Source organism: Saimiri boliviensis, chromosome 6 (genome assembly GCF_048565385.1).
Source record: "Saimiri boliviensis isolate mSaiBol1 chromosome 6, mSaiBol1.pri, whole genome shotgun sequence".
In the NCBI taxonomy this organism is placed as follows: Eukaryota; Metazoa; Chordata; class Mammalia; order Primates; family Cebidae; genus Saimiri; species Saimiri boliviensis.
The window spans coordinates 90,664,356-90,677,167 of record NC_133454.1 but is presented as its reverse complement, the minus strand read 5'-3'; the positions used below and the strand labels follow the sequence as shown (position 1 = coordinate 90,677,167).

Below are 12,812 nucleotides of genomic sequence, written 5' to 3'. Positions count from 1 at the left end.
ATTGACATGTTTTTTAAAGGACTGGGCTTCCTCTAAATATATAGGCAGTGCAATGTAATAGGTTGGTCAGGGAGAGATATAACAAATGGCCACATTAAAAATGTCACCTAAATTCAGAAGTTCTAAACATGAAGGAAAGGAAACAAGAGCTTTGCTCCTATCCCTGGCACCAGATGAAGACACCCCCCACTTCATCTAATACTAAGAATGATAGATACAATATCCTATTCCCATTTTTCTATGCTATGATACAAAAAGCAGTAAGTGTGACATTCCAGAGTCAGAAAAGACACAAAGCAGTGATTTTACCCTAGCGAAATACATGGAAAAACAAACTGAAATATTCCCTTTTAGGTGTCATAAACCCCTTGCTTGCACTGACACATACATTGGGACTGAACATCAAATTTCACTTGTACACAAATAGGAGGACTTCTCCAATCAATAAGAGAGTTGGAGTTCACCAAATAGTGCCAGATGTAAACACAACATTTATTGCAAATAGAAAGTTGCACATAATGTAATCTTATACTAATTGGCTTATATTATCAGGTCTATGAATGATAATGTTCCTAATAAACCAATAATAGAATAAAATCTCAAGCACACCAATAAACCTGCTGCTGGAGTTATTTAATGTCGTTTTAAGCAAGGAGCATGTGCTGCTAATTTAGATTCCGTTGACACAGCAGATTGTTATAATTCTAATAACTGTGTGTGATGCTACCCAGTAGATGATAAGTGAGGCAGGTCAGTTCATCAGGCTTTATCTCTAATTAGCACTAAAAACGCACACTCCAAACTATAGCAGAGAAAAGACTTGACCTTGCTAAACTAAACACGTTGGAGGGAAGGCAAATGAAGCTCTATTTTCAGAGAGAGGCAGCCTTTTAAGCAATGACAGAAAGGTACCCACTTTCGGAGAGCCACATGCCCCATCACAACATAATGTATCAAGTCAACCCACAGTATTATGCCTCAAGAAAGAGCTGTTATTCTTTCTGACTCAATCTTTCTACCTATCTTTCTCCCTATCCCCCATAAAACAGGCTAGATTACCTTTCTCGCAGTGGCTTCCTGTGAATCCAGATGGACAGACACATTTGTTAGGAGCCACACACGTTCCACCGTATCTGCAGCCCTCTTCACAGAAAGCTGTTGCAAGAGAACAAAGTATTTATCTTAGATAAAAGGCAATACATAAAGTCATGGTAAACAGCATGAGCACTGAAACAATTATTTCTTTGTTGCATCGAGAATACACATCTGTACTACTGATGTATTTAAAAATTCCATACACAAAAAGAAATAAATGTAATAATACCTGTTTCACTGTTTAATATGAAATCAACTGCAATAATGAATGCAAAGTGTTGAGCACAGGGCTGGCATGCTAAATGGTAGATAGTGTTAACTGCTGTCACTCTTACTCTTATTTATTTATTTATTTGAAATCAAGTAGAATAAATTGAGTACCTAGGAAGGGGTAGGGTCAGGATGAAGGTAAAGGCCAATGTTCACTATTTTGTAACCTAATCTTTTTCACTAACCATCTTTTATGAAAATAAAAAACTTCCATGTTTTTTAAAAAAGACTTCTGATAGTTGATATGTTTAATACTTATAATATAAATGTAACTAATCTTTTACTTTTGAATATATATGCTGTTTCCAATATTTTGGTAATAAAAACAACGCCTTGTTCTGATAGCCAAAATGATTAGAAAAACCTAAATTATTCCTGTATGAAAAATTCCTCAGTGTAGAAATGTTGGTCCCAAGGGTCTAGATTATTAAGATGATTTTGGATATGCATTGTAAAGCTATTCTTACTCCTTCCCAGTGCTATCCTGGCAGCCTTCCCAGACCAGGTCAGTTCCCCTTAGTGCATACTTGCATAGCATTAAATAGTTCAATGAACCTCTCCATTGCAATAGTAAACACAATTATAAATTTACATATAATTGATTACCATCTCCTGCTTTATCAGTTGAACTGTAAGACCCATATGAATAAGTAGCATAATTGTTTTTACTCACCACTGTATTGTAGCCGCATCATCTATTCACATAGTACATGCTCAAAACAGATTTGTTAAATGAATTAATCTACATTCTACAGGTTGTTATGATAGTAAAAAAAAAACCTCACTCTAACAATTCTGCAATTCTTTCATCCAGTAAATTTAATATCAATCCTTGCTGGATAATCAATAATTTAGTATACAAAACATGCAAAATTTCACATTAATGAAGATGATTGCAACTGTTAATCCTAAATTTATTTTATTCACAAGAGAGATAGGTGAGCAAATGTTTCAAATTTTAATTGTAGTTTGAAAATGTCACCCTAGAAAAATGTCATGGTTATATTTTGCCATGATCACTCATAATTGATATGAGTTTAACTTCAAAAGCCACATGATGTGTTGAGAAAGTTGAATACTATTCCAAATACATAGAACCCCTCACAATATTGCTGTTTTACACATCATTTAATATACTTTGAATGATTTAACATTTCATAGCATTAGCAATTAATTTCAACTTCCTTTGCCTCTGCCAAAGGACAGTGTGTACCTTGGAATTCAAATATCATTTTTTATTTCTAGCACCTCAGTACACTTTACCTATGTCAAAAAAGATTTACACATTATCTTCCATGGTAAGTGAATCACAAAAACCAAAATATATAAAATATACATGTACAGATGTATGCAAAATTTCTTGTCCCAAAACTTACACCTTGTGGGCTCCAGTGACTGACATTTCAAAAAACAGTGAAGTGTTTTTTCAAGCTAAAAATAACAGTTGGAAAGCTCGTAAGAAAATGTTTTAAGTAGCACCAAAAGAAGGCAGGAGCTTAAAACAGAAGACTCAGCTTGGGTTTCTCCAGTGCACAGCTGAAACAGCACTTCATTTAAATTTTGCAGACCTGGTTAGGAGACTTAATGTTTCATGGTAGATATATGCATTTGATTTACTCAATCCTTAAGTAGAAATAATGATACAGTGGAAGGTTTTATGAGAAGAGCATGAGATGTTTCTTATGTTCTAAGGATGTGCAGATATTAGAATAAACAGTAGTGCAATGATTAAATGAGTTAACATTTATAAAGAACTTAAAATGGTGTTTGGCACATAGTGTTATATAAGAGTTCTGTTAAATAAAATTAACTGATAACAGACTTGCTATGACTGTGAAACACAGACCAGGAACAGTCTAATATCCAGACAATATAAACCCAATATTAGAATAGAATCTAATCATCATCATACAAGGTGTTCAGCTTCACCAAGATGGGCTTAAGGCATCCCTTTTTACTTATGCTTGATTTGCTTTTAACAAGGGTAGTTTTCATTCTTATCATAGAGGTGTCTGACAGTTGTATTGCTCTTATTACAGAAAAAGTAAACTTAAGGCTCTGAAATCAAGTGCCCTAAGGCTGCCTAGGTAGAAAGTAGCAGAGACAATATTCAAGTTAAGATATATTTGCCTTCGAAGTTTTACCACTTCCTTATCTGTTATAGTGTGGGTTAATCTACAATCCAGTGTTCACAAAGGCAGGTTAATTTTATTTTTAAAATCATTCCATAAGGGCTAAGGGAACTGACTAAAATTTAAAAGAAAAAAAATGCCCAAATTGCATGTTGCATTAAAGAATGGGGATGAAGAGCTATTCAAGTTCATGTACCTATTATCTAATTTCCGTATTTGCCCAAAACTAATCACATTGTTCCCAATCTAGGCACACATTATTTTTAATGTGATTTATCTGAAATAACCAATAAAACCATTGCCTAGTTGAACCTTAGACAATATGCCAAAGTAATTTCAACACAAAGCAAATAAAGAAGGGATATGTCATCAAAAACATATACTACTTTGTGGAAATTAAGATTAATTCAAGTTTTCTTTGAATATCTAATAAAATAGTAGAATATACTAATGTATTGTAGTTTGAAGATTGTGCATGGATTATTCATATCTGGATAGGCTCTTCTTGATTGACTATGAACTCAGCATTTCAATGAAAAGGACGCTGATATGCAGAGGCCTGGTAATTGTGCAGCATTATTTAGTTGATGGCAGAAGCAAAACAAGCAGCTGGATTACCCCTACGTCGTCTTTCTAGTTTGTGAGGAGACAGGCTGGCAGAAGTTTTATGGTCCTAATTCTTGCTCTATATTTATTAACTGTATGACCTACAGCATATCATTCCACTCCTCTGTGCCTCAGTTTTGTCAAGAACAAAGCAGCTGAGGATAATAATATGATTTCTGCTGGGGGGAATAAATTAAGTTACCAACATAGACCACCCAGCTCAAGGCACGGAAAATGGAATGTGCTCACGAACTGGGTGTGACTGTTTTTATTTATCACCAGGACTCTGCTTTTCCAGATAATGATACAATTATGAACCAGTTTATGTTCTAGATTCTAAAGATACAGTAGTAAGACAGTAAAGATCCCTGTGCCATGGCTCTTATTCTTTAGTGAGGACTCCTCGTCCCTCCTTCCTTAAATTAGTGCCCTTTGTAATATCATGTGGTTTGCAATGAAACTTAGAATCATAGCTACTTTGGAAAACTCAGAGAAACGCAGTTACCATGTATATGTGACTTAATATGTTGGTCCTTCTTCAACTGCTACCCAGATTATGAAGCATGGCAGAAATAGATGGTGTGTGTGTGTGTGTGTGTGTGTGTGTGTGTGTGTGTGTGTAGTAAGATAAACCTGAATCTGTCATTATAGTACCATTTGTTTGTTATTAACTTACTGCCCGGGAGGAGATGTTAGATTGAATCAATTGCAAAATGGCATGTGTCTAATTCTGAAAGAACCCTTTCCATTGTGCAAGAAAATAAAATCACAAAACTCATATTTGAGAAAGGTTCAATCCACAGAAAGAGTACTTTTTTGTATTAAAATATAAAATATTCTCAGCATGTAAAATAAAATGTGGACATTAGGGGAACAAAATGAGAAGGTGGGTTTGCAGATGCCAGGATTGTGGATGCCCAGTACTATCATCATGTGCTCAATTCAACAAAAGCCGTTTCACACTAATAAAAAGTAATAGCCCTTCGCTTTTTAAACACTTCTCATAATCTTCTTAAAGTTTAATGGCATCTATGTAGTTCCTAGGGACACCTGAAATTCTGAAACAGTAAGTAAACATACAAATTTCAACACCATCTGTTAGAAGGTAAACCTTTTCTTCCTTCCAAGTTTACTTGAGGAAGAATTTTCCTTGAGGCAGCATTTTTCCAAAGCTCATTCCTGACCTCTGCCTGTGAACTTTGCTCATTCTACCCTATGGAGGTGGAGGAATTTATTTTGTTGGTAAATTTGGGAAAGATATATATCAGGATGATGGTGCTTAACTGAGAGAGACAGGAAGATAGGCTGGGAAGCTCTGTGTGATTAGAAGTAGACAGTTGTTGCATTTCTAGCTTTATTTAAGGTAGCATGTTAGTAGGTATGAATTACATTATTTAAATTAACTGTTTATTTAAATAGATAAAAGCTGGCCACTACAGACAATGATTATAAGCTGACAGAAACCAAAGATAATAATTAATTTGACTATGTCCACCTAAAATCCAGAATTGAAAGGAAATCATAAAAATCTGATCACGTTCAGCAAAAGAACATGCCTGCCATTCTGCTTTCTTAAGTGCACACTGCCTTCAGAATTACCAGCTTTCCTTACTTCTTTAATAACACTTTCCTCTCTGGAACTCAGTGGATAAGTCAGCCTTCTTCTGTGTTCATTTTGAGCAAGCCAGCTCTGTTTACAGATTGAAATTCATGATCTCCAACCCAGCTCTGTTAATAACAAAAGTGATATAATCACTTCTACATTTGCTTTTTGGTTTCATTCCTCACCTTGTTCAGAGCATATTTATCAAATGCCCCTCAAACATTTTTGGTTGTCACAAGATAGAGGGAGGAACAATGTGGTCCTATTACTTGGTGGGTCGAAATAACGAATGTTCAAACATCCTACAATGCACAGGACATCCCTGTACAAAAAAGAATTATCTGGCCCAAAATGTCAATAGTGGTGAGGCTGGGAAACTCAGCTGTACCTTTTCACAATGTAAGTTTATTAAGTGTCTTCAGGAGCAAAATTTTATTTTTTTAATCCTGTTTTCCACTCTTTCCCCCTCAACTGCTTCCAAAAAACACTTCAAAATATCAAGAAACAATAAGAGTAAAAATCTGTAACATGGCTAGTGTAATGCAAAAACCAAATATCCAGATGGCTACAATTCTTGCTTTTCATATTATCATTCTGTTCTAAAGTACAGAATATATTATAAAATTTAATATTTACTTCAAAAATCACTTTCGTTACTATATATGTTTGTATCAGCAGTTCCAGTAGCCATTTCCGCTCTCCTTTCAATGGTAATCATAACAACAATACTAATGGTAAATTCTATTTGTTGAAAACTTATTAAAATGCCAAGCACTGCAGTAATGCCTGAAATCATAATTCCATTTCATCCTCACAGTGACACTGTCAATTAATTACATTATACTCACTGTCAGATGAGAAGGCTGGCTTAGATAAGCTGAATAAGTTATTGAAGTTTGCACCACTACACAGTGGCATCCTGGGTTTCGAGACCAGAGTCCCAACCACATCACTAAGCATTCTCCATTTAGGGCTCTGCCACCTACTATGTGCAGATAATGTACGGGGGTGTTGGGAAGTCTACAACTAGTCATGAAAATTGTCACCATCCCCAAGAATCTCATAGTGGAGTAGCAGAGAGAAAGGCATATAAAACCAAGCATAATAAAATGTGATAAATGCTACCGCAGTAGCATGAACACAGTGCTGAAAGAACAAAGAGGAGAAAATGATTAACTATGCCTCATGGACTGATGCAAAGCTGCACAACAGAGCTAGCATTTGAGATGGGCCTGGAAGAATGAATGGGCTTTTGCCAGGTGGGGAAGTTCAGGAAAAGGAATATTCATTTCAGGTCAAAGTTTTGTCCTGAACAAAGGCACTGAATACAAGAAAATGAACAGGTGTTTATAACTCACACCAAATTGAGAGGCTGAATATTTAAAAAGAATGCAGTAACCCATTCAGGGAAGCAAGGACATTTTAGAATCTGTGAACCATCCCCCTCACATTCTCATTTCCCCTCTACCTCTTGGATTTCTTAGTCACCTTAAGGCACAATCATTTACCACATAGATATCTGCATATGGACTTTTGCCCTGTCCATTATTTGAGTTAGTTGGTTTAAGACTATGCACTACACACTGGGGTCCGTTAGGGGGAAATGGAGGAGGGACAGGGGGGTGGGGAGGTGGGAAGAGATAGCATGGGGAGAAATGACAGATACAGGCAAGAGGACGGAAGGCAGAAAACCACACTGCCATGTGTGTACCTATGCAACAATCTTGCATGTTCTTCACATGTACCCCAAAACCTAAAATGCAATAAATAAATAAATAATTAATTAATTAAAAAAAGACTATGCATTGCTAACTTTTCTTACTAAAAGAATATGAAATAAGATTTTGATTAAAGACCTTTATATGCACATATAAATAAAGAGAAACATAAAATGTATTCTTAGAATGTATAATGCATTCTGATATTTTCTACTCTATTATACATCATTTATAAAATGCACCTATGATCCAATGACTTGTTTTTGCAATCCACTAAAGCTGAAGTTTAAAAATCACTTGTTGTATAAATATCCTTTTAGTCCATAGCATTTTGCGATAGGATGGGGAAATGAAGTCTTTTACATGACTCCTGAAATGTTCAAATTGAGATTTTGCTCTTAGGTCTAGAAATATTAATATGATAAGAAAATTTCTACAAGAGCTATTTCCCATGAATGTAGGTATAGTAGAGACAATATGGCCTCCACAGATGAAAATATTTATTATCCAGACCTCTGTAGAAAATCTCTACTACAGCAGATAAATTAGATGAGAGAGGCATAGGTTAGAGAGGAGAGAGAGAATTAGAGGAGAGACAGAGTGTATTCTTCTGCCTTTCATTTTCTCACCAGTGTATATGCTTCTCTAACGAGACTGTGAGATTATTGGGGACTAAGGTCACGTTTTTTGCAACTCTGAATTCCTGTATATCATCTTGAGTATGTTTGATAATAAACCTATATTTGTTATTGAAGTAACTTTATTATATCAGAGAAAATAAAAATTTTGAGAGGATAGTCTTATATTAACTATATAATAATATTTGAGATAAACATTTAATAAAGGCAGATCAATCCAGCTCATAAAAATGATTTTGGGGAAGATGATGGAAAGAAGACAAGGCTAACATATAGCTCCTACATGGATGGACAGAACAGCATGGGGCAAAGGAAGCTCCTAGCTGACATATCAGGAAAACTGAAGGAATCCACCTACCCTTTTAAAGAAGTAAATTCTGTGAAACAACAGGTAAAAAGAGAGAATAATTGAGGAAAACTTCCCTGGTCTTGCTAGAGATCTAGGCATCCAAATATGATAAGCTCAAAGACCACCTGGAAAATTCAACTCAAAAAGACCATCACCTAGGCACACAGTCATCAGGTTATCCAATGTCAAGACAAAGAAAATAACCTTAAGAGCTGTGAGACAAAAGTATCAGATAACATATAAAGGAAAACCTATTAGATTAATAACAGATGTCCCAGCAGAAATCTTACAAACCAAAAGGGATTAGGGTCTCATCTTCAGTTTCCTGAAACTAAAAAAATATAAAATATATTGTCATACAAGGAATTTGTATCTAGCAAAACTAAGTTACATAAACGAAGAAGAGATAAAATGTTTTTAAGACAAACACTGAGATAATTCACCACTACTAAGCCAGCATTACAAGAAATGATGAAAGAAGTTCCAAATCTTGAAACAAAAACTCAAAATATACCAAAAGGAAAACTCCTTAAAGAATAAATTTCATAGGGCTTGTAAGAGAATAACAGAGTGGTGGGGAAAAAACAAGGTATAAAGGTATAAAGGCAACAACTAACATGAATAGAACAGTACCTCACATCTCAAAACTAATGTTGAGTGTAAATGGCGTAAATGCCCCACTTAAAAGATACAGAATGGTAGAATGGATAGAAATCCACCAAACAAGTATCTGCTGTCTTCAAGAGACTGACCTAAATCATAAAGACTTAAGGCAAAGGAGAGGAAAAGGGTATTCTGTGTGCAGTGAACACCAAAAGCGAGCAGGAGTAGCTATTTTTATGTCAGACATAACAGACTTTAAAGCAACAACAATTAAAACACATAAACAAGGACATTATATAATGATGAAAGGATCAAACAAGAAAATATCACAATCCTAAATATATATGCACCTAACACTGGAGCTCCCAAATTTACAAAACAATTACTACTAGATCTAAGAAATAAGGTATATGGCAACATAATAATAGTGGAAAACTTCAATACCCCACTAACAGCACTAGGCAGATTATCAAGAGAGAAAGGTAACAAAGAAACAATGGACTTAAACTATACCCTAGAACAAATGGACTTAACAGGTATTTACAGAACATTCTACCCCGAAACTGTATAATATACATTCTTTTCTTCAACACATGGAACATTCTCGAAGATAGACCATATGATAGGTCACAAAATAAGTCTAAATAAATTTTTTAAATTTGAAATTCTATCAAGCATCCTCTCAGACCACAGTGGAATAAAACTGGAAATCAACTCCAAAGGAACCCCAAAACAATATAAATACATGGAATTCTGCTTTTCAATTATCTTTAGATCAACAATGAAATCAAGATGGAAATTTAAAAAATTTTTTGAGCTTAATGATAACAGTGACACAACTTAACAAAACCTCTGGGATACAGCAAAAGAAATGCTAAGAGTATAGTTCATAGCATTTAATACCGACAACAAAAAGTCTGAACAAACACAAACAGATAATCTAAAGTCACACTTCAAGGAACTAGAGAAACAAGTAAAAAAACAAGTGAAACCCAGCAGCAGAAAAAAAAAAAATAACAAAGATCAGAATGAAATGAAACAAACAAATCAACACAAAAGATAAATAAAATAAAACGTTGGTTCTTTGAAAAGATAAACAAAATTGATAGAACATTAGTGATATTAATCAAGAAAAGATGAGAGAATGTCCAAATAAGCTCAATTAGAAATGAAACAGGAAATATCACAATTGATACCACAGAAATACAAAAGATCATTCAAAGCTACTATGAACACATTATGCACACAAACCAGAAAATCTAGAAGGGATGGATAAATTTCTGAAAATATACACCACCTCAGATTAAATCAGGATGAAACAGAACAAATCAATGACAAGTAACAAAACTGAAACAGTATTTTTAAATTGCCAACAAAAAAAGTCCAGGAACAGATGGATTCACAGCTGACTTCTATCAGACATTCAAAGAAGAATTAGTACCAATCTTACGGAAACTATTCCAAAAGACAGAGAAAAAGGAAATCCTCCCTAAATCATTTTATGAAGCCAGCATCACCCAAATTCCAAAACCAGGAAAGGATATAACAAAAAAAGAAAACTGCAGAACAATATCCCTGATGAACACAGATGCAAAAATCCTCAACAAAATACTTGCTAAGTGAATCCAACAGCATATCAAAAAAGATAATACACCATTATCAAGTAGGTTTCATACCAGGGATGCAGGGATGGTTTAACATGCACAAGTCAATAAATGTGATACATCACATAAACAAAATTAATAGCAAAAAAGTCATACAACCATCTCAATACATGCAAAAAAATTATTTGATAAAAATTAAGTATCCCTCTATGATTAAAACTCTTAGCAAAATTTACATAGAAGGAACATACCTCAAGGTAATAAAAGCAATCTATGACAAACCCATAGCCAACATTATGCTGAAGAGGAAAATGTTGAAAGCATTCCTCTTGAGAACTGGAACAAGACAAGAATGCCCAGTCTTACCATTTCTATTCAACATAGTACTAGAAATCCTAGCCAGAGCAATCAGACAAGAAAAAGAAACAAAGGGCATCCTAATCAGTAAAGAGGAAGTCAAACTGTTGCTGTTTGCCAATTATATACCTAGAAAACCTTAAAAACTCATCCAAAAAGCTCCTACATCTGATAAATGAATTCAGTCAAGTTTCAAGATAAAAAAATCAATGTACATGAAAAGGTAGCACTGGTACACACCAACAATGCCCAAGCTGAGAAACAAATCAAGAACTCAATCCCTTTTATAACACCTGCAAAAAAAAAAACAACAACAACTTAGAAATATACCTATCCAAGGAGGTGAAAGACCTCTACAAGAAAAACTGCAAAACATTGCTGAAAAAAATCATAGATGACACAAACAAATGGAAACACATCCTAGGCTCATGGATGAGTAGAATCAATATTGTGAAAATAACATACTGCCAAAAGTAATCTACAGATTCAATGTGATTCCCATCAAAATGCCATCACCGTTCTTCACAGAGCTAGATAAAGCAATCCTAAAATTCATATAGAACCAAAAAAGATCCTGCATAATCAAAGCAATGCAAATCAAAAAGAAAAAATCTGGAGGCATTACATCACCCAACTTCAAACTATACTACAAAGCTACAGTTATCAAAATAGTATGATACTAGTATATAAAAAGGAATGTAGACCAATGAAACAGAATAGAGAAAGCAGAAATAACACCAAATACGTACAGTCCAGTAATCTTTGACAAAGCAAACAAAAACTTGAAGTGATGAAAGGACAACCTATTCAACAAATGATGCTGGGATAACTGGCAGGCCACATGGAGAAGAATAAAACTGGATCATTGTCTCTCATCTTATACAAAAATCAACTCAAGATGGATAAAAGATTTAAAGCTAAGACTTAAAACCATGAAAATTCTACAAGATAACATCGGTAAAACTCTCCTAGATGTTGGCTTAGGCAAAGAGTTTATTATCAATAACCCACAAGCAAATGCAACATAAACAAAAATAAACAGTAGAGACTTAATTAAACTAAGAAGATTCTGCACAACAAAATAAATAATCAGCAGCGTAATCAGACAACCCAAGACAACCCACAGAATAGGAGAAAATATTCACTAACTATGGACAACAAAGGACTAATATCCAGACTCTTCAAGAAACTCAAATAAGTCAACAAGAAAAAAACAAATAATCCTAACAAAAAGTGGGCTAATGACATTAAGAGACAATTCTCCAAAGAAGAAGACACAAAAATGGCCAACAAATGTATGAAAAAATGCTCAACATCACTAATTATCAGGGAAATGCAAACAAAACCACAATGAGATACCATCTCACTCCTGCAAGAATGGCCATAATTAAAAAGTTAAAAATAATAATAGTAATAATAGATGTTGGTATGGATGTGGTGAAAGGGAACACTTTTACACTGCTGGTGAGACTACAAACTATTAAAACCATTATGGAAAACAGCATGGAGATTCCTTAAAGAACTAAAAGTAGAACTACCATTTGACCCAGGAATCCCACTACAGGGTATCTACCTGGAGGAAAAGAAGTCACTTTATGAAAAAGACACTTGCACACACATGTTTAGAGCAGCAAAATTCACAACTGCAAAAACATGGAACCAGTCTAAATGCCCATCAATCAATGAGTGGATAAAGAAAATGTGGTATATATACACCATGGAATACCACTCAGGGATAAAAAGGAATGAAGTAATGGCATTTGCAGCAACCTACATGGAGTTGGAGACCATTCTAAGTGAAGTCACTCAGGAATGGAAAGCGAAATATTGTATGTTC

General features: G+C 34.6%; 1 protein-coding gene across 3 annotated transcripts in view; it reads right to left on the bottom strand.

Annotated features, from left to right (window-relative positions):
- NELL1 (neural EGFL like 1) overlaps nucleotides 1-12,812 on the bottom strand; it is an 880,670-nt gene that overhangs the window by 205,954 nt on the left and 661,904 nt on the right. For all 3 annotated transcript variants that reach the window (XM_074401240.1, XM_003919918.4, XM_003919919.4), the window contains one exon: nucleotides 1,060-1,155. In XM_074401240.1, the coding sequence (XP_074257341.1) occupies nucleotides 1,060-1,155 (96 nt within the window). The remainder of the gene's footprint in view (nucleotides 1-1,059; nucleotides 1,156-12,812) is intronic.